Here is a 27,522-nt window from a genome sequence, read left to right on the forward strand (position 1 = left end):
TAACGTGCGCATCCTTGGCCTTCCTGAATCGGCTCAGACGGGCAAGATGGAGCCCTTTATAGAACGCATGCTGATAACTCTACTAGGTGCGGAGGTCTTTTCTACCACATTTAATGTGGAGCGTGCGCATCGTTCTTTGGCTCCACAACCAAAGCCAGGGGCACCACCACGACCAATAATAGCAAAGTTCCTCAAGAATAGAGACAGGGATGCTGCCCTACGGGTTGCCAGAGAAAAACAGACATTAACGTACGAAGGCTCAACTATTTCATTGTACCCTGATTTCACGGCCAAAGTCCAAGAAGCAAGGAAACACTTCGCTCCAATGAAAAAACAACTAGGCAAACAAGGCCTAGACTATGCTATGCTATACCCAGCTAAGCTGAAAGTCAACAGAAATGGGCAATCACATATCTTCACTCAACCAAGAACATTGCAGAAGGCGCTAAAAGACTGCGCTAAAGATTGGAGAAAAACCCCGGAACGGGAATTATTGGATGAGGCAGCAGGTGGTGGAATGGAAAATAACAAGACTGAGTGAAGTTAGGCATCAGGAACTTTGGCAAGACGCAGAGTGGCAGGGTGTGAAAGTCCATGTGGGGAGCTGCTGGCCGCCAGGAGGGTATATCTGAAACAAGCGACAACTCCAGCTTAAGAAGGGAAGATAGCTGTCGGCTGGAAGAGCCGGAACGAGTATCAAGTACTGTGATTGCATTTGATTTCTTAGCTGGTGCGGAGCAACCTCCACCCACATGTGGTAACACTGTGTTTGGGGCTATTGTTTGGGTGGAGGGGGCAGGCCCAAGGGTTGGACATATCCAACCTAGTTGGGGGTGGTCCGCTGTTCAGAGGAGGAAGGGGGGTTCAGAGGTTAAAGTTAAGAGGTGCCGGCCATTACGCTTTACATATCAGACTCTATACTGTTGGTAACTGTGGAGAGAACAATGACACGATCTGCCGAATATGCAAGGTTCGCCTGGTGGGCCTGAGGTAGACGCTACTGGGGGAGACCTGAGAGCTTTGACATGGAATGTGCAAGGTTTAAATGATTACCGCAAGCTGCGCAAGGTTTTGAGTTATTTAGCTAGACACCATGTTTACCTGGCTTTAATACAGGAGACCCATTTACCTGCGAACAATCTTAGGTTGCAATCAAGGGGGCTGAAGGGACAGATCAATGCGGCAGGATTCACGACCCATGCGCGCGGGGTGCTAACTTGGGTAAGCCCAAAATCCAACTATACATTGAGAATGCTAATAGCTGATCCAGGGGGTAGATATGCCATATCGCAGTGTACAGGCAGAGGGATGGAAACACTGGTTTTTAATGTATATGGGCCTAACTATGACCGCCCCGAGTTTTATATAAAGCTGACTGATATAGCGTGGCAGTTTCCCGGTCTTAAAGTCCTGTGGGGTGGGGATTTTAATATGACTAGGTGTCCTGAAGTGGACCGAGCGAGTTGGCCGGACAGGAGACAAGCAAAGGCAGCTAGGGAACCTTGACAGGATACTGATTAGCGAAGACCTCGCTGATGTATGGCGAAACTTCCACCCAGCGCTAGGTGGATACACACATTATTCAGCCTTTCATAATATACATACACGGATAGATTATTGGCTAGCCTCTACAAGACTTCTCTCACAGGTACGCAAGTGTCAGGTTTTACCCCGTACACTCTCAGACCACTCACCTATATTGTTAGTGTTTACAACGCAGCGGAAAATACTTCCCCCATTCACATGGAGATTCCCGCCATACTCATTACAGGATCCTCTATTTAGAGAGGCATTACATGAAGCGATAGAGACATACTTTGGAACTAATATAGGGTCTGTGGATAGCTTTCAGACTGTGTGGGAGGCGTTCAAAGTTTATATTAGGGGAGTGGCCATGAGCAAACACTCAGGGGTACTCCGCTCGATTCGTCAAAGGCTGTCGCATCTGGAGCGACGACTGGCAGAGTGTGAAGAATGCCAATTAACGGGAGACACTGACGCTACCCGGGAGGAAATGAAAGGACTGCTGGCGGAATATCAGGAGGAGGCAGATGCGGAAGTTAAGCATTTAGGCAAATACGCTACAGCTAGAGTATATGGGGAAAGGGCAGACCGGGAGTGGTTCTGGCCAATATGGTAAAACAACAACAGCGGAAAATAGCGGTTACTGCTATCAAATCGGGGAAGGGTGCCTTACTTACAAATGAAGAGGAGATAGCACAAAGATTTATGGAATACTATTCGGAATTATATGCATCACATGCGAACATATAAAACTTCCATTCTTAACGAATGTGCAAAGAGAATTTTTAATGCATCCAATAGCGTATGATGAGATTCGGGAGGCCCTGGGAGGGATGAAGGCAGGTAGTGCACCAGGGGCAGATGGACTAACAGTTTTTATAAGAAATTTTTGGACCTGCTGCCCCCACACCTTTCTGCCCTGTTTGCAGATATGTGCGACATGGGACAGATGCCGAGAACTTTGAGGGAAGCGATAAGTTGCCATCCCAAAGCCGGATAAACCCCCAGAGGAATGTAGCTCCTACAGACCATTGTCGCTACTAAATGTGGACACAAAAATATAGGCTAAAATACTCGCGACTAGGTTGGCTTTGCTGTCCCCAGAGTTGGTGGCTCCGGAGCAGGCGGGGTTTGTGACAGGCAGAAATATTGCCGACAACATCGGAACGGTATTTGGCGCCCATCAACACACACATCCGGAAACTAAAGCGATAGCAGTGTTTTTAGACATGGAGAAGGCGTTCGACTCTGTGGAATGGCCTTTTCTGCGATCGGTGCTCTCGAGACTCGGGCTTGGCCCAGTGTTCCTGCAGATAATAATGGTGCTTTATAGAGGCTTGCATTAAACACGGGAACCACGTCACAGAACCGATCCAAATACGAAGGGGCACTCGCCAGGGCTGCCCCTTGTCGCCCTCGCTCTATGCTCTGGTCGCGGAACCGCTGGCGTGTGCGATGCGAGAATACCACTGTCACCGGGGACTCAATTTCCCTACTTACCAACTAGTCATAACAACGTACGCGGATGACACTCTACTATGTTAGAGAACCTGAAAAGAATCTGGCGCCGTTTCTGCGGGAAGTAGTGCGGTTTGGTGCACTATCCGGACTAACAGTTAATGACACTCTACTATATGTTAGAGAACCTGAAAAGAATCTGGCGCCGTTTCTGCGGGAAGTAGTGCGGTTTGGTGCACTATCTGGACTAACAGTTAATTGGAATAAATCAATAGCGTTCCTCATTACCGCTGCTACAGAGCAGTTTGATATGGAATACCCATTGAGGTAGACCACTGAACCTGTACGATACCTAGGGATTCAGCTACATTCTGAGGTGCGCAAGGGGCGCACGTACACAGCTGGATATACGATAATGATAATGCGCCGTTTATAAAGCTAGAAAGTCTTTTTGCGGCTCTGCTGCCGCTACCAGCCATTATATTCGAACCAGCGGACCGACGTACGGGCCTGCTTGATTCATCAAACTGGCCAAGACATGCCTGGCATGTGCTACTGCAGCACCATGCAGGGGCGATATTGTATTCCCCGTTGATGCCAATTGAATGGGTGGCCTGGTTGGCCCCATGTAGGGACAAAGGTGTCATTATGGCAATGAATGCCCTGGGTATAAACACGATGGGAGACATGTTTTTTATCGGTGGGACTCTTTTGCCGCCGCTCATGTGCGGCGCGAATTCCGCGCCTGCGCTGAGCGTTCTATTGAGCGGGCGGGGCCATGACGGAACCGCTCCGTCATAAGCATAGCGCAACCAACGCTGGTGACGGAGCGGTTCCGTCACCAGCACGGCCCCGCCGCGCGGCCGCCCCGCCCCCTTAGCACTGCGGCAGAATAGCCGCCGCAGTGAAGGGGTTAATAGAGTTTATCACACTTTGCCCAGAAGATTCAAATCATCAGGTAAATTCCCCATTCCGGCTACACCCTCCTCTCCGGAGATGAAATTAGTTGAGCGGTCTCAAGTTTTGTCCGTGACATTGTCCCCAACAGCAGTGGGCCATCATCTCTGCTGCCTCGAGCACCAAAGCTGATCCTGACCCTGGTGTAACCAGAGAACCCGGCACCAGGTGCTGAACAGGCTTCTTTTCTCCAAGCCATACTAGGCATATGCAGGAGAGCAGCAGTCCCTTCTGGTGTACCTGTTGGCCCCATGAGTCTTTTTGGTATTCCATGGGATGACCACCTCTCCCCTGGTGTGGCCTGGCCCTGGTTCTTTGACAGGCCTGTAGCAGAAGCCACTTGCTCTAACACATATCACAACACCAAAGTCCGACGCCAGCTTCCTCTCCATTTATGGCACCACCTACAGTGCCACCTATGATGACATTGACTCCAATGCTACCTGTGCCAATGGTACCAACTCCTTCAGTGACCCCAATTTGATCATCCTCCAATTATTCTCTAGCTCAGGAACATCCAGAGAAGACAAGGGGGCCTTGAAGAGGAAGAGTACCAGAGGAAGAAGCTGGAAAACAGTTACAATAGTGGGATACTATCCATGATCTTTTTGTATCCGATTCAGACCAGCAAAGCCCCGACTGCCATGGCTGCACAGATAACATTAACCCTATGCCTTCTTCTGATGGTTCAGATTTACTGGCTTTTCGAAACACCAGTAGGCCAGTATTGCTGGGTTATTGATATTGACCTAGCCCTTGGACCTGCTCCTGCAAGAATGATGGGTTTTTATGTAGTGATTCAGAAAGAAGGTGAAGTTCAGAACTTCCTTATCCTTCAGTGGAGTTTCAACACAACATGGACGTCTTGCAGTCAACTGCCCCCACTGTGGAGCCTTTTTTGCCGTTCAACTATGGCTTTATTGATTCAATTAAAGAACATGTGGTCCGAAGCAGAATCATGTCCACCAGTCAGGCGACTGATAGCTCAATGCTACAGACCATCCCCCAGAGAACACTGCCTCCTTGTCTCTGCATCCATCGCCATAGAGTTTGCAGTTCAAACCTCCTTCACAACTAAATTGATTACTGGAGCTTTCCCTACTCGCCCTGCCGACAGAGATTCTAAGAAATATTAAGGTGTGAGAGAAGAAACCCTTTTCTGCAAGGAACCTGGTGTTATGCTCCCTGAATAGAGCGTGTCTTTTCGTATGCGACAAGGCAGCATTGGTAGTCCCTAATCTACTGGAACACTGAAGGGGCCACTTTGCAGAACTATTCTGAGATGGACAGGGTGACTCCCTGCTATTATCAGGATGGTCCTGTACACCACACACTGTGCTGCCAGGCCCATTAGTTCAGATTACCTTGAGAAGGCATGCCTGGCAAGGCTCAACAAGCTTTTTGGTAGAGGTACAAAATACATCAGACTGCCATTAAAATGGAACCACAGCAAGAACTCTGGGACTTAAATAGAGCTCTACAGATTTTTGCCTCTTCGGAAAACCGTTCTTTGGCAGAGGATTTCAGTGCAAACAGGGCAAATCTACACCATTCAGCCAACAGTAAACCCTCTGGTCTGTGACTGAAGAGGGTGCCAGCAATCAATCATAAAGGCCAATGAACTCCAAGTAGAGGGAGAGCTGCACGAGCAAACAGAAAGAGAAAAAGAAAAAACAACAGATCGATTAGATTCTGGAGAGTTCTGATTCATGGGCACATGATGGCGAGATTAAAAAAGAGTATGTGATGCTCAGTACTTCATGCAAAGTATGCCCAAGTACCCAAATGATTCCGCTCCAATCAACTAAAAGTAGAATGAATGTGGAAGGGTTGTTTGCTACATATGGTTTGCTAGACTTCTTTAATTTCCTCCACTTTCTCCTAGATTGGTATGCGTTAGACATTGAAGCATGTGTGTGATGTTGTTAGTCTTTATCCGTACATTACGCATACCCGCTGCCTATAATGGTTTTGCTGATATTACGGATATGGCGTAAATGTTAATAATGGCTGTTGACCAGCAAATCAGTTCTAAAACATATATATTTTTCATTCAAATATTTGGCACAAACCTCTGAACATTAAGCACAACTTTCAAAGCAGATTATTTGTAATTGTTATTTCCAATGCACTGCTATAAGATTGAATGGAGAAATCACGGACTTTGGAATTGTTCATGCTGTAACAATAAACAGCTTGCGGAGTCCAACTCCTGCTTGTTAAAACTGTCATCAACTTTGAATGCCACCCAGATTCTCTTGTGTACCATTTTTCATTCATGTTTACATTGGTTGAGAGTTGTTTGTTGGAATACTTGCATTAGTTGAATAGAAAGTCACTCTTTTGCTTTAAACGGGGTAAAGTCATTTCTTGTTCTGGGAAATTGGTGTGTATTAACAGTAAAACCTTTCGAATTAAACCTACTAGTAAGGAGACAAGATGTTTCATTTAAAATACCTGTGCAATCAATTTGGTGAGATAATACATTTTCAGTCAAGAAATAGCTGTCCCTGTTTCACTGGACAAATGATTTGTAAAGGTTAAAACATGCTTATATCTTTTTTAAGACCCCAGATAACAGCAGCAAAAACACCAACTCTGTGAGAGAGTCTAAGAGCAAAAGCAGCAGCATCTCTTCAGCAAGTGAGACGAAGCCTGACACCAAATTGAACAACCCGCCCCAAGCCAGTGAGAGAAGTGAACTGGGTTTAGATGATGATGAAGACAATGAGGGCGACTCCTTTTTTGATGATCCAGTACCTTCACCAGATAAAAGCTACGGCTGGTAAGTTTGATGTGTGTTTGATGCTGTTAAAAACTTTTCTCCACCTTACATCATTTCTCCACTAATACTATTTGAGCAAGTACATTTTAAGGATTTTTGCCGTTTAAATTTAAAAAAAATCGTCTGGTTTTTGAATGATGCCTACCAGATGAAATAATTTGTGGTGCAGTTGCTCTGAAACTGGTATTAAACCTTGTGTTAGAAGTACTGTACTTGTTCATCCTTTCAGATTGTGTACTAAATACTAAGTAGTTGACATGTCCAATTGAACTGAATAATGACTCAGTGATTTTAGCATTATTTGTTGGAACAGGAAACAAGAACACAAAGAGTAGTTTGTTTGTAAATGGATTCCTCAGAACAGCTACACTTTTCATCTGATTCTCTCTCTGCTAATATTCCCAAGTTGTTGCGGTTTGGTCCCAAGAGGGTTTAACTACCCCCTTTTGCGAATAAGGTTATTGGGAAGTAGATGCTACTAGTAAATGCAATGTTTAAAAACTGTATATAGCTGTATTGCTGAATACAGATGTTCAGTATTGCAAATCATGTCTCGCCTGAAAGGCTCTTAAGTTCTTTCCCTTTGATCTGCATGAGACTAGCACTGAAAGCTGCATATGCTTTGGCTTGCATTGAACTCTATTGTTAACTGCGACCATGGGAGTGTCCCTGAACTCTGTGTTGCAAAATGATCAGATACTTTGACAATAGCTGTTTAATGTGATATCGAGACCTGCATACAGGTCTCCATCAGCATTTGTTATCATACGCTAATCTCTAAGCAGTGTAGAATTAATGTTAGGAGTTTTTGCTTGACAATAGCCAGAGTGTAACCGAGATAAAGTACAATTGTGAAACTACAACTTAGACAATACCTAGTATTTTGAAATATTATCCAAAAGTCGTTTAATTGGAGCCTTCCACCAGAAGCTAATGTGTAAGCTGTAGCGCCGTGTCTATCATCTGGATAAAGTGGACATGTAATGTTTACTGTTAATCTTTTGTTATGTCTTCTTATCACATTTCAGCACGTTCTCACTATTTTGCTCATGATAAAGTTGACAAAACAGTTCTATCTTCTGTCCCCTTTGATGTGTGAAAGTTGTCATAGACTATATTCTTTCACATGCTTGGGTCCTGATGTTTTCTGATCTCTTCCTACCTCACTGGTCACTCTTTCTCATCCTTTTCCCATTGCTCTGTTTTTATGTCTCCGCTGGGGTTGTTAGAGCTTTCCTTCTCTGCTTCTCTTCACCTGTCACATTTCTTTAGTTGTGCCTGCCGTATAATTAGTTTAAATTGTCTTTTTCTTCCCACTCATGCAATCTCTGCTAATGCATTACTTGATCTCAATGTTGTTCAGTCCTCAGTCCTTATAACCACCTCGAATGACTATAATGCTTTTTTGCACTTTTTGAAAAATCTATTTCCGACTCCTTCTCATCTTTCATAATTACAATCTCATCCTTTGAGTCAGCATCTTAAATTCCTCCTTTTCCATCAGCTGTTTCTAATCTAAGTTAATTCCTTCTGCTCCTGACCTTTAAAGGTGGACTGCATCAAACAATACCTTGTTCCTTATAAGACATTTTTTTCTGGGATACTACACCGCCTTTTCTACTACTGGAAGGATTATGGCAGCTGTTAATTTTTTTCTGTCTTTGAGGCATATAAGAAAATTCCTAGACAGTGATTGTACAATCTGTTTTTAAATGTTTAAGACTCTTGCAAGTCTTCTGTAGTGCAGGAGTGTGCCGGATTGACTCTCAGGGAAGCAGCGGGTATCCTTTGGTCCTGGCATTATGCATATTTCCCTGATATGTCACTGTATATGCTCTAACAAGGACTTTGGTTACCAGGCAACACCTAGAACAACCAAGGAAGGAAAAAGCAGTTTAGCTACAGTGGAAAGTAAAAGTTGGTTCGGAACGGACAATGGTATATTCTCCCAGCATCAAAGTTTGAAGGCAAGGAATCGGAGAACAAGAGGCAGGCAGTTTCTCTTGTCAGCGGTCATGCACAAACAACCTAGAGGGAAGTACAATCTTTAGCTGACACGTAGTTGATACTGTTCACATTACACCTGATCTCCTTCAATTACATGCACAACTGAACACTGTAACTTGTATTTGACATGCCTTTGGGCCAAAATAGGAATGTCGGCGTTGGCAAGCTTTGAAGTTTACAGAGGAAACCGAGCACTTCCTGTCCCCTCCCCATTTAAGTGCACAGGTAAAATTAAATGTGCTACTGATATAAGAATCAGTGGTAATCAACAGCCAGTCTCGCCATAGGTTGGTATGAGGGAGCTGTAGCCATAGGCCGATACGGAAGTGTGATACTTTTGGTGCCCCCCTCCCCTTTTACCGCTGTTCAGTGAGATGGGTAACATATGGAACACTGTCTTGAAGTTCCAAAGTCGGGGAAGGGATTTGAAAAAAGAGCTATGTAAACATAAGAAGCAATTAGCCTAATTTTTTGCTAAAAATCTTTACAGTTCTAAAATAGCCTCCATAAAGAAGATTAAATCACCTCACACTGCTCATAGATGGAGGGGCGATTTTGCGGTCCCTTCCCAATGAGGTATACAATTGAATTACCTGTTAGTAACACTCAGTAATTGTACTGCTTGACCACTGGGAACCTACAAACCCCGCCCTCACCAGAGACCAGTGACACATGATTTGGTTATTCCTAAATTGTGACTTGAGTTTTAACCATATTGATGGTTAATCTACTAAGCTATTGAGATCAGTGAGTGATTACGGCAATTGTTTTTTTCTGTTGTCCTATCACAATCTGGTCTAGCAGCACATGATCCTATGCATAAACTAAAATGTTGAGGTGGTAAAAAAAAGCCCCTTGCTCCAGAGTGCCCTTCACTAAATCAGACAAAAAAAGTACTAGCACAAATGGGACATGTATACAGATCTGCTTACAACCGTTCCTGCTCATTGTTTGTATCTGCTCCCTTATTATTTAGCTATACCATAATAAATGTAGATGTGCAAGCACAAGTATAAAAATAACTGAAGTATGCCCATACCACGCATGCAACCCTGCTCTGCCCCAATCAATGCCACAGGAAGCCAATGGAATACACATAAACCTTTCTTTTCTCCATCAACATCCATGTAGTACCCCACAGGGCAGTCATCTGAGTACGTTTTTGTTTCTCCCCATATTCCTCAAGACCCTTGAGCACTTGTCTTGTACACATCTGAGAAGAATCCAAAAGGGAAATAAAGCCTACATTGCTTGGATAAGCTTATTTGCTCTTTTGTATGCTAGTTTTGTATGAGATACGTGTAAAAAGCAGTAAAAATATAGATCCCCCCAAAATACGGATTCCAGTTTAAGCGCGGAGTTTGAAACTCTGTCAGGGCATACAGCTGTGCTTGGTTTTATGGACTTAATTATAGGAGCCAGGTTGCTGATAGATATCTTAGACAAGCAGGTACTCATCAGGAACATATCCTGTAAGTATGACCTCGGTATTGTGTAGATAAAAAAATTTAAAACCAAATCTCCTCTGCAATTTTACAGACAGGAACATCTCAAACTGAAGTGATACATATGGCAACCAGTGACCAGAATAGGCGATAATTGCCTGTTGCAATATGGTTTTCCATTTTCCTAGTCCTTTGAAACACGTAGTTTCTTAAATGTATTTATTAATGTTTGTTTATTTTGCTTTATCCCAAATGCAGCACCCGCATGGTCATCTCCTAAAGATTTTTCAGCCGTAGCTTAACAATGAAATCCTTTTAAAAGTGGAAACTCACCCAGCCAACTTCCCTGCAGCATGAGAATCATGCAGGAATTAACAATCGAACGACCATTACAATCATTGTGCCATCTTTTGAGCCCAAAGACATTCCAGGTGATTTAAAAAGGTCAGAGTAGAACTTACCACTATCGCTAAAATAAGTGGGTTTAAATGCTTATGACAAGTCTTGGAAACTTGGTTAATTGAGGATGCAAATCTGTCATACAAGGCAACCACTTTTAACCACATCGCTGCTGCACATTTTCCCCTCCGGTGCTGAAGAATTCAGATTTACATCACTTCATGACGAGCTCAGCTCGTCATCAGCACAGCTCCACTGTGCCTCATGACGAGCTGAGCTCGTCATGAGCATGGAAAGGGTTAAAGGCTTTTCTTATGAGGGTACCATAGAATGTGTGCTGATGAGGGCTCATGGTAGGTGGTGCAACTTGTAATGAGGGACTGAATCTATTGCCCGGTTGTGGATAGCTCCTAAAAAAGTAAGGACAGTATTCGTGATCCTGTTGGTCAATCTGAAATAGATCCCCCAAGCCCTGGAGAGCAAGATGGTGCCTTTGAACTGCCAAGAGCTTTAGTTCTATGTACAAATGTAGCATTTTCTGTGCTTTGGAGTTGAAAAGTGCTTTTCCATTCTACAGTCCTTCCCTTTGACTTTGCATCTTTTTTTAAAATTATTTGTCTTTAGCAAGGTCAAAGCTGTATTAGCAGTATACTTGCTCCATCGGATTCCTTGTCTTTACCTGCTTGAACGACATCCTATTAAGAGAGTACCTCCTGTAGTGGACGGCTATGGAAAATCTCCTGTTGGGAGAATCTTTCAGAGTACCCTCATTCGAAGTTAGTGTAGTGGCATGTGCTTCCATCATAGTTTGGGGTACACATTTGGTAGAGTTTTCTGTCAGCAGATGTTCGCGTTCACAGCAGGTGCATTACCAATAAAGTATCTTGAACCTTGAAGATGATGAGTATTGTTACCTGTCTTCTCCCTTTCTGGGTAAATGCCGTTGCATAACGAGGTATCATGCATTGTCAACGAAAGAGGCAGGCAGCTGAGATTTGTGCCTATGCTACTCTACTGTCTGTCTCAACAGGTTGTTTCCTGCAACTCCTCTCGAGCAAGAACAGAATTTGCGCTCTTACATTAGTTTAGCCTCATCTCTGCGGTGCAAATTCCGCCGCAGTGCTGAGATTCCAATCGCGGGCGTGGTCATGACGGCTCCCGGCCATCATCAGCACACGCCCACCGTGACTCATGACGGCCGGGAGCCGGCATGGACGAGGTTAAGGAGGCATTTTAGAGTTGCGTTTTCACACAGTATTAAGCTTGTGCACTGTTGCAAAGACTCTCCTTTTAAACCTTTCTTGGCCTTGGTCATCCAACTGACCTCTCCTCCTTCTCCACCATGGTGACCAGAAAGATGAAGTCACTTTATGCGCAATTATATTGATTGCTGTTCTCTGGTCAAAGAGACAGTGGTACCCATACCTTCTGAAACAAATGTTAACTGCTGCAGCACCTCCCTTGAAGGGAGAAGCTGTTATCTCAGTGGAAGGCTGGGGCACTCCAGTCAAGTGCCAGCACTCTTCCTTGAGGTTTAGAACTAAAACCTCTCAACAACTGGTCTTTGTCAAACGTCATGGTTGATTTTGTATTGGCGTCTAGTGCCTTTAACCTGATTATTTGTGTGGTTCCTCATGTTTCAGACTTATGTCTTCTAATCTAAGAAGAGGCTGAACATGCACATACAAAGGGCTGTCTGTCCACAATCTGTGTCCCAGTGATTCCTAATCAGGTTCCCTTCTCAATCTTCAAATGGGACTTATTTCTCGAGGATATTCTAAACAAGCAAGATAATCACCTCTTGTAGTATCACCAAGCTAGGTTTCCTGAATGATTTCTTATAAATATTCTAATCTAGCAAATTAATCATCACTTGAAATATTACCAAGCCTCAGAGTTAAGCTGAAGATTAACACCTTGACTTACTCTTCTTTGCAGCAGACTTCACTTTGCATTACAAGGTGCTTCATAAGTGTGTATTGTGATCTTCATGTAAGCACTTTGAAAATACATTGGTCGGCTGGCAGATTAATTATTTGCTAAGATTGCTTCAGTTCCAGCTTAAAATGTTTGATGTTGAAAATCACTGTTTGCGTTATGCTTCCCACTTATTCAGACTGTAGACATACTGATGTTGTTACCTTTTCTCACGGCTGCTTTTATGATGTATTGTCTAATGAAAAGGACATCTGACAAACAAAGCGATCAAGAAACTAATCAGTTGAGTGAAAGAGCTGACAGGCAGATCACTCTGAAGAGGTGAGAAACTGGCTTGTGTGTCATGGATTTTTTGCTGTGGCAAATTTTGAAGTGCCTTATTTAAGTTCTTGTTTGACACTTTGCCGCCAGCAGTCTCCTCTAGAAATGCCTTTGTAGCTCTCCAGTCATGTAGAGGGCAGCATTAGAGCCTTTTCTTCAAGTCTCCAAACCCTGCTGCTAAGTATTGACATTTCCATGTTTTTATCCAGGAGAAAAGATTCCAGCAAGCCAACAGGAGGGTTTACAGATCTTACTGATGCGCCACCTTTGAAAGGTGGACTGAGCTCTCTGACTGGTGCACCCTTGATGAAGCAACCTGACAGTAAGTAGGTGTTTCAAAACCAGTACACATTAACAGAGTTCACATATTAGCATTGGACTAATAAATACCCTGGCATTCCTTCCACACATCATCTGCTGGTTTTAATGTATCACAACCATAAGGGTTCGTTTGTTTTCACTATGTCTAAGGGAAACAACAGTGCTTCCAGCTAGATTGTGCAGGTCAAATAGTTGTAACTTGTTCTTCAACTTGGAGAGCCTGGGACATGGACACTGGAATGCATCTTTAATGTCCTACTTCTCCCCCTGTCCCCAAAAAATCAAACTCTTAACAGTCTGGACAAGAGACCCGGTATCAAGATCCATTGAGTTGGTCTCACCGATTATTTGGGCTGCAGTTATTTGTTGATCCACTGTGACTATTTGAGGGGGGGTCACCAATGACACCTGCATCACCTACAGAGCCAAAGGACTGCAACTGTAAATCCCCCCCCCCAACTCGCAGAAATGGTTTTGCTCACAGCTCAGCATTGTGAGCCATCTGCAACTATCCAAGTGGAGGAGCCGGCTGATTACACAGTCGTGGTCAGCCCATGGGCAGCTCTGAATGGTGAGAACACTAAGTAGCCATTTACAACTTTTCTGCAACTTTTTACAATCAACTTAATTGGTCCTGAGGAAGCGCCAGGGATCATTATGACCTCTGAAGGGCGCAAAACAAATATATCTCTTTGCCCCGCAGTCTTTTTCCCCGCATGGATTCACAATGCGGTCGTTACAACGACTGTGTTGTGATTCCGCATACCATTACTACGCAAGTCGGAACAACGACTTGCGGGGGGGGGGGGGGGTGGGCGCTGGATGTTCGAATAGCATAATTTACTATTCCAACTCCAGTCTGTGCGGACACTAGGGAAGGTGTTGGATTTTAAATCAAACACCCCCCCCCCCCTCCGCAAGTCGTCGTTCAGAGTAATGGTATGCGGAATCACAACACGGTCGTTGTGATTCCATGCGTGAAAAAAGTTTTGTCATGAGCGCTGTGTACTGCGCAAAACATGTCGACCGAAGAGTTATTGAGGCACATTATTGCCTAGCCAGTAACAAACAACCTGTCGGGGGAACACATACATTAAAAAAGCCTTTTTCAGTATCCATCCCCTAGCCGGTGTTAGTCATTCACTCACTCACTCTCTCTCACGAACCCTCCTTCTTACTGACAATCTCACACCCTCACTCATCATATGGCGTTACTAAAAGATCTCCGTCAAAGCAACCCTTCGGGGGACCTGTAGGGCATTGCAGCGCCGGCCGGACGAGGAACAACGCCCAATGATGAAGCATGACATCCCTTGGGCTGTGTGAGGGCAACAAGAGACACAATCTGTGACTGTCTCTATCCTTTGAGTTTTGGACCTAGTCTCCTCTCTCTCTCTTTCTGTGGACAACAAGAGTGTCCATATAAGAACAGTGACCCTTTGTTTGGTTCTATAACACAACGAGTGGTGCCTTAGAAAATATCTATCATCAAATAATATCTTGTGTAATATTAAATAAGAAAAAGAGTGACTGAAACCCACGTTTGTGTATGATTGTATCAGTTTGATCACGAATACTGAATTTAATGTATTAACATTGGGTTTATTAACATCTTTCAACATTATGCTTTGTAATGGATAAAAACTATAATACTATCTATTTATTTCATACATTTAAGTCATTCAGCATCTCTTTATTGTTAATGGTGCTCGAAGGTTGAATGTTTTACAAGAGGAATTCTCTGCCTGCATTTTAGACCACCAGGCAATTTCACACAAAATTGCCACAATACATTAGTAAGAACATATCTCTGCATTTTCTAGGTAACTTATAATTTCGTTGTTTGTTAGTTATTGTTTTACCACTAGTTTAAAGGTGAGATAAATAGAACTATGTGTGTTTGTTTTTGTGGTGGTCGAAGGGGTAACTACAGGTTATCTCCACCACCAGGCAGAAGTCCTATCCTAGTTAAATGTATCCATTATTTAACTTCATCTCTCCATTAAAGCAAGTCATCTGTATCCATACTTTTATCTTCAAACTGTTTCGGTCAGCCACTTATTAATATATACATGTTTTTAAAGTACTTTGTAGTATGTTCTGTGCTATCATATTTTTGTCTGTCTTTTTATTTTCTTACAGAAGCAAGCAAACGCATATCTCCGAGGGACCTGCGAGCAATGACTGGTAAAGTTGGATCTCTAGAATTAGGTAAGTGCTTTGTCATATGCAGAAGGAAAACATTTAAATATACTGCCCATAAACATACAGGTTTCATAGATTCTCCAAAAAATATAAGAGTTGCAATGCAAAATAGTAGCCTGGACAGTTAAGTATAATATATGTAATTTTACTCTTAAATATGTATGTGCTTGTAGGAAATGGCCTCTTTTTGTATGATCACCCCTGCCCTACGTTTTGGACTTATGCTGCTGGTTTTTAGACTCTGAGATGGATTGGGCTGCAGTTCATATGGTCTAACCCTCAAAGTATATGAACACTTGGCTAATACCCAATGGACTTATTTAACTTACCACTAAGTCCCTCCTATATGGTACAAGAGGTACTCAGGTCTTGTAAGTCAAATGTCACTAGAGAACTACAGCTCTTAATTGTGCCACCACTGCAGAGAATAGGTAAAAATGTGATTAGGCATGCCACTGCAGTCTAGTTGAGCAGCTTTAAAACTGCCATCTTTTGGCATGTCACCCCTAGGGAAGGCCTGGTTACACCTACCAAGCAGGGTGCATAATATTGTTTTGAAAGGCATGTTCCTTTTGTGTTTAACATTCCCCGACAGTAAAAACATGAAATTTACGTTTTCACTGTAGTTCGTCTGGTAGCCATGGAGTTTCACTAGCCCGAGTGCTACGTGCCAACTTCCATTTGGTACCACCAAAGATATTACTCCAAGGCATCAAAGTAGTTGTTCCAATAAACCTGACTCATTGCTGAGATCGAATTTAAGGTAACTTTTAATATAAATGTCACCCTAGTCAATATGTGAAGCACTCCCATGAACAGGAACAAAGATAATTGCTGGTGAGTGTAGGTGTGACCTCCTCCAACAGGATGGCTATCCCGGGGTGGTCATAGATGCCCCAGCGTCAAAGAGGCTACCTCCTCAGTGAAGCAAAGGCCAATTTAAACTTTGACTGCCCAATCCTTTGTGTAGTCAGACAGGGAACTTCTCCGCCAGAGGGGAAACCCTGTGGTAGAGCTGGTTTTCAAGGAGGAATGTCTCATTTTGCTGGGTGCACCTTAGGGGTGTGGTAGATTTCCACACAGGGAAAGGCCTGAGCCGTATTGGATTCTGGGTGAGAAGGTCACTCTGGGATGTTTTCATATGACATGTTTTGTCTCCCTGCTTGGTCTGTGAATTCTCTGCGCTGTCCAAAGCAGCAGTATTTCGTATGCAGCTCCTTCGGTCACCTGGCCTTTTTTATGACCTCAGTGGCTAGTTGAACTTTGAGCTTCACCATGACTGTCATTTGAGAGTGTAAAATTACACATCATGCTAGCCAAAGTTCGGTATCTCACCTTTTAGATAATAAAGATAGTATGACTTGATTTTTTAGTAATTGCTCTTTTTAGTAAAAACATTTCAGCTTTGAGAAGCACCATTATCATTGTTGTAGCTTTGAAGCCACAGCCATGCATGAAGTTTAAGATGAACTATTTTAGACGGTGTTTGAACGGGAAACATCCTTAACAACTAATTTTTTATAACGACTTACTTAAACAACGAATCCTGAACCACGACTTTCCTTAAGCACGACTTTCCTTAACACCGAGTCTCTCCCCTCCCCTCCCCTCCTTCTGACCTGACACGATTTCGCCCCTTCATCCTGCCAGCTAGGTAATGCGTGGTAATAATGGTATTCTGTTTGAACACATCACAAATTACTACTTAAGCACTGCAAAAATCTACCTAGATTAATGAGACTTTAAAAAATGTCATATATATCACATTTGAGGTCTCAATTGTAATTGTGGTATTTATAAATATGGTACAAAGAACACATTTAGAGATCTAAGGGTAATATTCTTAGTTTGCCAAGGGTGCTTTTTTTAAATTGAGATTCACATTCACGTAGGTCTTCTTCAACGTAGGAAGAGATGTAGCTCTAGAAGCTAATGAGCCTGAATTTGAGTAAACTAGCATCACGACCATGCTTATAAAAGAGACAAAAGATAAGTAAATGTGTGCAAAATGCAAATCTTGTTGGATATGTTTCAGGACCAATTTGTGGTGCTGGGCTGTTTGCAGAGTAGCACAAGAATGTTGAGCTACCTCTACAGAAATGGTTAGAGAATGTTTCATTCTGTGCAAAACTCAATGAACTTACCGGGATCTCCGTAGGCATTTTAATTCTAGATCTTACGTGGGATGCAGTGACTGTGTTGAAGGCTCACTTTTCCATAATACAGTAAAACATATGGACTTCCAAGTTCTGCTTGTTTATGAAACTGTAGCCAGCCTATGCCAGCAGCCATTGTTACTCAGCAGACAAAAGGTTAGTCAGGCCCACTTTTGTACCTTTTAAATATTTTCTCTATCTCTAGTATAGAACGAACTAACATTGATTGCGATAATTTAGTCCATCGCGTTCAAGAGGTATGGACTACGATTAACAAATATATTTGTATGCATTTGAAATTAATGTAAAATGAATTTGTTCTATTTTGAGTAATAATTGATTTGTTGCCAACATTCTTTTATCTTTAGGTAGTGGAGAGGAAGAGGATTATATGGATGATTTCAATAGGTAAGAAACATTTGATGTAAGACCCTGGATCAGGCAATTTGGTCATTAAGTTGGTTGTAATGGAGTAGTTTTGGTTTTACCATTATTGTTTTACCCTTATTATTAGTTTTACCCTTTTATTCAGTGACTTGTACTGACTTCTCTGCTGTTGCACTTAGGAGGTGTTAGTATGTGTACCATAAATTCCTTGATAATGAGCACTCAGTAATTTATATTTGTTTGTATCGTAAGATAAGCCCATAATTCTCTGTACAATGGTACCTCTTTGCAAACATATAGTTCTCTTCCAGGGGATACTCATCAATAGTCATAAGCACTAAATAGTCCCGCCCACGTGCGGGACCCCGGAGCAATAGCCAATAATATGCATCTATATATATATATATATATGTATATATATATATATATATATATATATATATATATATATATATATATATTCACTGAAAAAACCATAGGTTTCACACCAGTTATAGTTAGCTGGAAATTTTACTGATATAAAACCATTGAAATTCCCACGTTATAGTTAGATGGACTCACTATAACTTGCGCGTGCAATGCACTGCTGATGACATCACATATTACATCACTCATGACATGGTCAGTGACATCACTCATGACATCACTGATGACACCATCCAGTGAATGTGTGTCTTTCTGAAAAATAAATATATTTTATATATGTATATGTAAAAGTTGATGGAAGAATAAATGTTTAAATAAGTGTCTAAATGGATGGTTTTTAAAAATTGATTGGTTAACTGGCTTAATAAGACATCATCAGCAGTGCATTGCACGCGCAAGTTATAGTGAGTCCATCTAACTATAACGTGGGAATTTCAATGGTTTTATATCAGTAAAATTTCCAGCTAACTATAACTGGTGTGAAACCTATGGTTTTTTCAGTGAATTTAATAGGTTTTTTAAATGCTAATTCCTAACTATAACTGGTGTGAAACCTATGGTTTTTTCAGTGAATTTCATAGGTTTTTTTTTAAATGCTAATTCCTAACTATAACTGGTGTGAAACCTATGGTTTTTTCAGTGAATTTCATAGTTATTTAAATGCTAATTCCTTTGTATATCGAGTTTCTAACCTTTTTTTTTTTTACAATTTGCTGTTTTTTTTTAAGTATTCATTTTTTTTATAATTTTTTTCTTTTGCGCTCTGGGTGCGCGCTCCGGGAAGCTTTCAGCTAAGCTCTCCTGTAAGCTTCTCCGAGAGCTCATCTGAAAGCGCACCCAGAGCGCAACTGTCGTTCGTGAAAAAAAAATATGAATGAAAAGTTAATAATAATGCAAAACATTTCGTACCATACAAATAAAATTTGTTTTTTTTAATATGGAAAATGATTATGCATTTCTATTAAAGATTGATGACGTCACTTCTGCGCGCAACGTACGTGCCCTCGGAAGCGCCTACGTGCGCGGCGCCTAAACGCACGCAAAAGCGCCTACGATCGCGCCACGTTTGCGCCCCGGAAGCGCCTACGATCGCGCTGCGTAAACGCACCCGGAAGTGCACCTGAGCGCGCAGCGTAAACGCGTCGGGTCATGTGACCCTAAAATAACACTTTTCATTGGTTGCTAACAGTTTTTTTTTACAATGAATGAAATCCCCACCCATTTCCTTCACTTCTTCTTTCACTTTTGTGACTGAAAGACCTGCCTTTTTTGCTGCTCCATATTCCTGGATTCATCATGGCTGCCAGACCATCCAGCAGTGAAGATGACTCCAATGATTTCATTGATGAAGAGCCTCCTACCCCAAAGGTGAAGGGACATTTCATCTGGAAATTTTTTAAGTTTCCAGCAGACCAGAAAAAGGTGAATGCACCAAAAGTAGAGTGCAGGATCTGCAAAAAGGTCCTGTCACGGGGTAACCCCCTAAAAAAATACTCTTTTGGCAACTTCACCATGATTCGCCATGTGGAGACCAGGCACCCCCAGAATTTTGCCCGGGAAAGTGTCAGGGCTCTGGCACAGGAGGTTCCTAGAGATGGGGCCTCTACATCAACAGGAGGAGCAACTTCTTCCAGAAGAGAACAATCTCAGGGGCAGGTAGCAAACATTCAACCTGCATTCAACCATGGGGTCGTCAGATGCAGATACTGCAATCAACTCCTCACCTATGGGGAGCAAAGTGTCCTGCTCATGGTTCGGGCATTAGAGAACCATCACTGCCCTTCCCACCCCTAATTTTTTTCTTTTCTTTTTGCTCCTGTTGAGCAGTTTCTATTCCCTGTTTTTGTTCCTCTTCAGTTAAAAGAAGAAAACCAAAAGTTCTTTTCAGAACTACCTCCAATTCTCATCAAAGAGCTATAATCTTAAAAAATGAAGAGTAAGTGAAATATAGTGCATTGATAATTGAAAGGAGAATGAGTAAGAAAGAACAGAAAGGTATGAGAGGTGAAAGGAAGTGAAGTAGGAGGACTGAAAGAAGGTGAGTGTTAGAAAAGAAAGTTATGACACAGTGAATAAACTGGAGGCCTCATTTCTGAAAAGTGACGCATCGCTACGTGAAAATAGCGATGCGTCACTTATCTGGACGCACTCCTTATGACATTCCACATATGTCATATTTAATATATGACTAATCAATTCGCAAGGAGTTACAGATATGTCAGTATTTCTGACATATCTGTAAACACAAAAGTAACGCATTGCAGGAGTGCGTCACAAAAGTGACGCAACTCCAGTAATGTGTCCTTTCACATGGAAAAAGCACCATGTGAAAGGTTTGCTGTGAAGCAGGCGCAAGATTTTGGCGCAACTGCATCCTAAAAGTGACGCACTGCGTCATTATTACCAAGCTTTTTGCAAGGAACACCCCCTCTGCATGCATTATACCTGACACTATTTTTTAAAAAGTGACGCATCTAGGTACATGGGTCACTTTTTAAAACTCTGCGCCATATTGTATCTGCATCAGGTATAATGTATGCAGAGGGGGCAATCCCTCGCAAAAAGCTTGGTAATAACAACGTACTGAAATCTATGAGATTTCCCTGCGTCACTTTTAGGATGCTATTGCGTCAAAATTTTGCGCCGGCCTCGCATCACTTTTATGTTTACACATATGTCAGAAATACTGACGTATCTGTAACTCCTTGCAACATGATTCGTCATACATTAAATATGACACATCTGGAATGTCATAAGGACTGTGTACAGAAAAGTGACGCATCACACCAGCAGTGTAATAAAATGTGCCTCGTTGCACTATATTTAAAGGATGCAACAGCATCCTAAAAGTGACGCAGTGAAATCTCAAACATTTCACTGCGTCGCTATTACAAAGCTTTTTGTGGGGGAACACCCCCTCTGCATGCATTATACCTCACGCAGATATAATGTGGCGCTTGATTTTAAAAAGTGACCCATCTACCTAGATACCTCACTTTTTAAATATAACGCAACGCAACACATTTTTTTACACTACTGGTGCAATGCGTCACTTTTCTGTGCGCACTCCTTATGACATTCCAAGTAACGCATTGCTGGAGTGCGTCACAAAAGTGACGCAACTCCAGTAATGTGTCCTTTCAAATGGGGAAAGCAGCATATGAAAGGTCTTGCCTCAGTCTAACACCTGCTGTAAAGCAGGCACAAGATTTTGACGCAACAGCATCCTAAAACTGACGCAGTGAAATCTCAAAGATTTCACTGCGTCGCTATTACAAAGCTTTTTGCGGGAGAACACCCCCTCTGCATACATTATACCTGACGCTATTTTTAAAAAGTGACGCATCTAGGTACATGGGTCACTTTTTAAAACTCTGCGCCATATTGTATCTGCAACATGATTCGTCATACATTAAATATGACACATCTGGAATGTCATAAGGAGTGCGCACAGAAAAGTGACACATAACACCAGCAGTGTAATAAAATGTACCTCGTTGCACTATATTTAAAAAGTGACGCATCTAGATAGATGCGTCACTTTTTAAATATTGCATAACAATGCGCATTTTTTTACACCGCTGGTGCGTCACAAAAATTGACGCACAGGAAGCGCAAAACTAACAGCGCAAGGCCTTCATAAATATGGTCCTGGATTTTCCCCGTGCTTCCGGTGCGCGTACCATGCGCTTCCCCCGCGCAAAACGAAAAAAAAATTTTAATGCCCTGCAGGACCCTATTTTAGTCCCTACATCAAACCTAGGGGGTCTACTCTTCCCCCTTATGGTCATTTGCCCCTTTTTTTTTCAAACCCCTTGTATCTCGATTTTACCGAGACACAAGATGGCGGCCGCTCCGCACTGTTTAGAATGTTTACAGACAACTGAGATCCAATCAGCTTCCTGCGCGCAAGTCGCGTGTCGCGCCTGGAGCGCACTCCCGTGCGCGCACGGGAGAGCGCCTATAGATATATATATTTTTTTGAACCTAAATTACTCAAAATCCACTGGAACACATATCTTGAGACATAGCAAAGGCACATCGGGCTACCAGTCCCTACAATTTTGCCAAGTTTGGTGGAAATCCATTCAGCCGTTCGGGCTAAAAGTGAAATCGACCGCCCTATGGAAATTAACATGGGGAAAACGCGTTTTGGGACCCCCCTTTTATCTCGGCCCCCGCTTGACGAATCCCCCCCAAACTTTCAGGGAAGGACCGGACCGCCATGAGACCATTTTCCTGAAAATTTCAGGCAGATTCGTCAACCGGCGCCAAAGTTATTCAAAATAGAATGTTGAGATTTAACATTGAAAATTATCCTAACTATAACTACCTACTGGCGACCGCCAGTAGGTAATATATATATATATATATATATATATATACACACATACATATGCAGCCTGAAATACACCATACTAGGCTAAAAAACTGCCATTATTGCATGTAAAACTTTACATTTGCCAAATAAAGACATATTATTTACATTAAAAGATAATGTACGGAAGAACACTGCCCTGGGTTTCTTTGAAACACACCACCTTTATTTCCAAAGGTAAAAAACAGGCAGGATCATAGAGGCAGATTTAGCCCAGATAGGCTGCATAGTAACAACTGAAAAATTGGTGCCGTGCCTTTAAGACCTCCATGCGCCTCCAGGCTCCCATCATGCACCACAGGAGACAGTTAGGTCAGTTCTTTTTTCCGGCTCCTTCTGTGAGGATCCTAGAGCATTGAGCTCGCCAGTTTGTGATATTTTATCACTTTTTCTGGTACATCTCTAATTTTTTCGTCTTCACTCGACGTCTTTAGTCATTGTTTGACTAAATCAACACTTTTTTCCTGGTTTTTGCCTATTTTTCCAGTCATAATGCCGGCCTTATTTGTTAAGTGTCAGGCCTGTGGTAAAAAAATGGCCAAAACAGACCCTCATTCGGTCTGTATTGCTTGTTTACCATCTTCTCACAAGCCAGAACTATGCTACCACTGCAGCAAGTTTTCTAACAGTACCCTCCGGGAGAGGGCGAAGATCAAACTGCAGTCCCTGCATGAGAGAGGAGAAACAGTGAGTGTAAGAGAAGATTTTCGCTCCAGAAAGGCTTCTTCTCATCCTAAAGAGCGCAAGGACAAAGGTGAGATGAGAAAACATCGGTCTCCTTCTCTTGTCAAGGGACAGATCTTCCTCCAAGGTACCTCTGTGTTCCGAATTGGCGTCAAAATCACCGTTGAGGCGTCCGTCGACGTCGAAGCACCCCTCGCCGTCGAAGATGTCGCCGTCGAAGCAAGGTGAGAAGAGGCAGAGGATGAGGTCTCCATCTGCACGTAAGCGGTCCAGGTCTGGCTCGCCTACGACGGCAAGAGGTCGGGACTCGACGTCGTCTCATCGACATCGGCGGTCGCCACCGAGAGGCTCTGAACAAACGTCAAGACCACCGTCGAGAGGTGCCATGACGTCGAAGAGAGCCAGCCATTCGACATCGAGACACACGACGCCCAGGAGACCATCGCCCTCGAGGCACACGAAGTCGATGCCTAGGAGACCATCGCCGTTGAGGAGGTCGCCGTCGAGGAGGTCGCCGCCAAGGAGGTCGTCGGCAGCGTCTCCTGCAGCGAAGAGGCCTAGAACGGTGTCTAAAGACCAGTCTAACATCCCTACTGTGTCTTTGGGGGGTTCCTCTTCCTCCCCAGGGCTTCAGATCGTACAGGGCTCTCCAGAGCGCTCGAGAGCACCGTCTCCACTTCAACCGACGACTAATATGTCGCCAAGATGGCTGGGAGATATTAAAGAGTGGAAGATCAGGAGAATTAATCTTCCAAGGTCTTCTTCCAGGTCAAGGTCACCTATATTTAACCTGCCAAGATCTGCGTCAAGATCAAGATCGCCTTCAAGGCAGTTGGTGCACTCTCCAAGGAGACATGAGCGTACTCCTCTGAGGAAATCTCCATCAGTAAGAAGGCGATCCTCGCCCTCTTCCAGGAGTAGAACATCACGCCACCGTTCTTCGAGGAGGGCAGTCATAGGTCCTCTACAAGGTCTACGAATTCGAAGAGGGACTATTCTCCAACGCTGTCCTCAACTCCTCCGAGTAGGATATCACCAATGACGTAATAACCTTTATTGAGGTTCTCTGTTGTGGGGTAGCAAAACTTCACATCGAAATGCCGGTGTCTACCACCAAGACATCAGTAATATTTGAAACCCTGCACCAAAAGTCAACTTCAAGGCCTCTACTCCCTTTGGTACCAGGTCTGTTAGAGCCTGCTCTACACAAGTTCCTAACTCCAGCAGCGTTGGGAGCAGTCCCATCTCGGATCTCAAAGAAATATAAAGCTCCTGACAATGATCCTTTCTTTCTGAGGGCTGAACCACCACCTGATTCTGTGATTGTGTCAGCGGCACGTAAAAATCAAACAGGAGCGGCGTCATCTTCTGTGCCGCCGGATAAAGACAGTAAGGCTATGGACTCTGTAGGGAAGAGAATGTGTACCACCTCTGCTTCCTACATGAAGGTCGCCAGTGCTTCGGCCCTGCTGGGTCGTTATGACCGCGCACTATGGGACTCCATGTCCCGTTTCTCAGAAAAGCTCCGTAAGGAATCTAAGCACGACTTCCTTGACATCCTGCACAAAGGTGGGCTAGTGGCTAACCAAGTGATCAGTGCAGCCGCTGATGCTTCTGATCTATCTGCGCATGGTTACTCACATGGAATTTGCGCCAGGTGCTCAGCTCGGTTGAGGCTCACGGGATATAAGCCTGAAGCACAACACCGGATACTTGATCTTCCTTATAACGGATCATCACTATTCGGATCTCATGCTGATGATGAGATGTCACAAATGAAAACAGAGCTGGATACAGTGAAGGCTGTTGGTCTTGAAAAAAGGAAGGATTTTAAGCGAAAATACCGTCCTTCCGACCGGAGACAGAACCAGCAGAGGGTTCAAACCCCTCAATGGTCATCACAGCAAAATCAGGGAAGATCTCAGTTCTCCCAGCGTAGCCCTGGTAGAGGAAGAGGTGGCATTTCCAGGCAGTCTACACCTGGTAACAAGCAGCAGCAACAAAAACAGTGAGCTTTTGCTTTCCCTGGCCCGTTACCCTCTCTGGTGGGGGGGGGGGGGAGTGTTCGTTTTTGCCTGGAAGAGTGGACAAAGATCACACTAGAAAATTGGGTCTGAATGTTGTAAAGAATGGGTATACCATCAAATTCAAGTCCCCCCCCCACCTTCCATTCCTCCTCAAAAGACTGTCACCCATCGTATACATCTTTTGAGGCAAGAGGTGTCTGCTTTACTCCTAAAGAATGCCATCGAGGAGGTCCCAAGGTACCAACGTCGACAAGGGATTTACTCCCGATACTTTCTGGTATTAAAGAAAGGTCCAAACAAGGAGTTCAGGCCCATACTAGATCTGAGACGTCTCAACAAATTAATTCAGCGAGAAAAGTTCAGAATGCTGGCATTACATCAAATAATACCACTTCTGCATCAAGGGGACTGGATGTGCTCCATAGATCTTCAAGATGCTTACTTTCACATTCCCATCTCCCCAAGGCATCGGATGTTTCTGAGGTCTTGCATCCAAATAAGCCACTTCCAATTCACAGTTCTGCCCTTCGGGCTAAAGTCAGCTCCTCGCACCTTTTCAAAGTGCATGGCAGTAGTAGCGGCTTTCCTGAGGAAGAAACACATTTTCGTCTACCCTTACCTAGACGACTGGCTCCTAAAGAGTGCGTCTCCGACTCAGCTACAGCAACATCTCACGTTCTGCATCCAACAGCTGCGGAGACTCGGTCTGCACGTAAACTTCAAAAAGTCGATCCTCAATCCAACACAGAGGATACACTATCTGGGTGCACTTCTGGATTCGGAGGACGCAAAATCGTATCCTTCGGAGGAGAGACTATCCTCCATTCTTCTCAAGTGTCAGACTCTCCTGAAGACTCCTCGGCCCACGGCCAGGCAGATCTCCTCCCTTCTAGGGTCTATGGCCTCATGCATTTTCCTCGTTCCAAATACCAGGCTGCACATGAGACCTCTGCAGCAGTCTCAGAGGATCAGTGGTCCCAGTTTTCCAATCGTTGGGAGGACAAACTGTCACTACCCCTGTCAGTGCAGATCTCCATCCGAAGGAGGATGCATCGGAGTCATCTGGTAGTGGAAGTTCCTTTCCAGGAGGACATGCCAAGACAATCGCTGGTGACGGATGCGTCCCTTCAGGGATGGGGCGCTCATCTGGGGTCACTTCAGATTCAAGGAGTATGGTCAGAAAAAGAGCGACTGTATTACATAAACATGCTGGAACTCAGAGCTGTACACCTAGCTCTCAAAGCTTTCTTTCCCGCAATCAAAACGGCCTCTCTGCTTGTTCAGACGGACAACACAACAACGATGTACTATCAACAAGCAGGGTGGAACGAGATCCAGACCTCTGTCGCTGGAAGCGCAAGCAATCTGGAAGTGGCTTCTGGCTCAAAACATGAGAATATCGGCGGTTCATCTGCCGGGTGTCCTCAACGTCCAAGCAGATGACCTAAGCAGACATTTAGCAGAAGCACACAACTGGGCTTTAAAAGAAGAAGTGGTACGAGACATCATCCAGGCCTGGGGTACACCAGAAATCGATCTATTTGCGGACACCGAAAACGCAAAATGCTGCGTCTTCGCATCCAGGTACCCACAACAGGGGTCCAAGGGGAATGCTCTGTGGATAGACTGGTCAGAGGCATTACTCTACGCTTTTCCACCGATTCCACTCATTCTCTTGGTGATCAAGAAACTGTACAAGTCCAAGACAGACATGATCCTGGTGGCTCCGGATTGGCCTCGCCAATGGTGGTACCCGGAACTTCTTCACCTGTCCAAAGTACCACACAGGAGGTTGCCTTGTCATCCGGATCTGCTGACCAGAGCGAACGGCAAGGTGTTCCACCCCAACCTGCTGTCCCTGAAGCTAGCAGTATGGCTCCTGAGTTTGTCCAATACGGACATTTAGGCCTCTCGCAAGACTGTATGCACATTTTAAAAGAGGCGAGGAGAACTTCTACGAGAAATTCGCATGCTTTCAAGTGGAAGCGCTTTTTCATGTGGTGTACTGCGGAAGGTCATGACCCTATTAGAGGCCAAGAACAGGTACTGTTGCCATACTTACTTTCTTTGGCCAAAGCAGGTTTACAGTATTCTTCCATAAAAG

General features: G+C 43.7%; 1 protein-coding gene across 4 annotated transcripts in view; it reads left to right on the top strand.

The window, feature by feature from the left end:
* Window positions 1-27,522, top strand: part of CEP43 (centrosomal protein 43) — a 300,006-nt gene that overhangs the window by 265,172 nt on the left and 7,312 nt on the right. For all 4 annotated transcript variants that reach the window (XM_086926811.1, XM_086926812.1, XM_086926809.1 and 1 more), the window contains 4 exons: window positions 6,507-6,724; window positions 13,044-13,156; window positions 15,298-15,366; window positions 17,885-17,924. In XM_086926811.1, the coding sequence (XP_086782937.1) occupies window positions 6,507-6,724; window positions 13,044-13,156; window positions 15,298-15,366; window positions 17,885-17,924 (440 nt within the window). The remainder of the gene's footprint in view (window positions 1-6,506; window positions 6,725-13,043; window positions 13,157-15,297; window positions 15,367-17,884; window positions 17,925-27,522) is intronic.

This window comes from Lissotriton vulgaris, chromosome 6, assembly GCF_964263255.1.
Source record: "Lissotriton vulgaris chromosome 6, aLisVul1.2, whole genome shotgun sequence".
NCBI classification, from domain to species: domain Eukaryota; kingdom Metazoa; phylum Chordata; class Amphibia; order Caudata; family Salamandridae; genus Lissotriton; species Lissotriton vulgaris.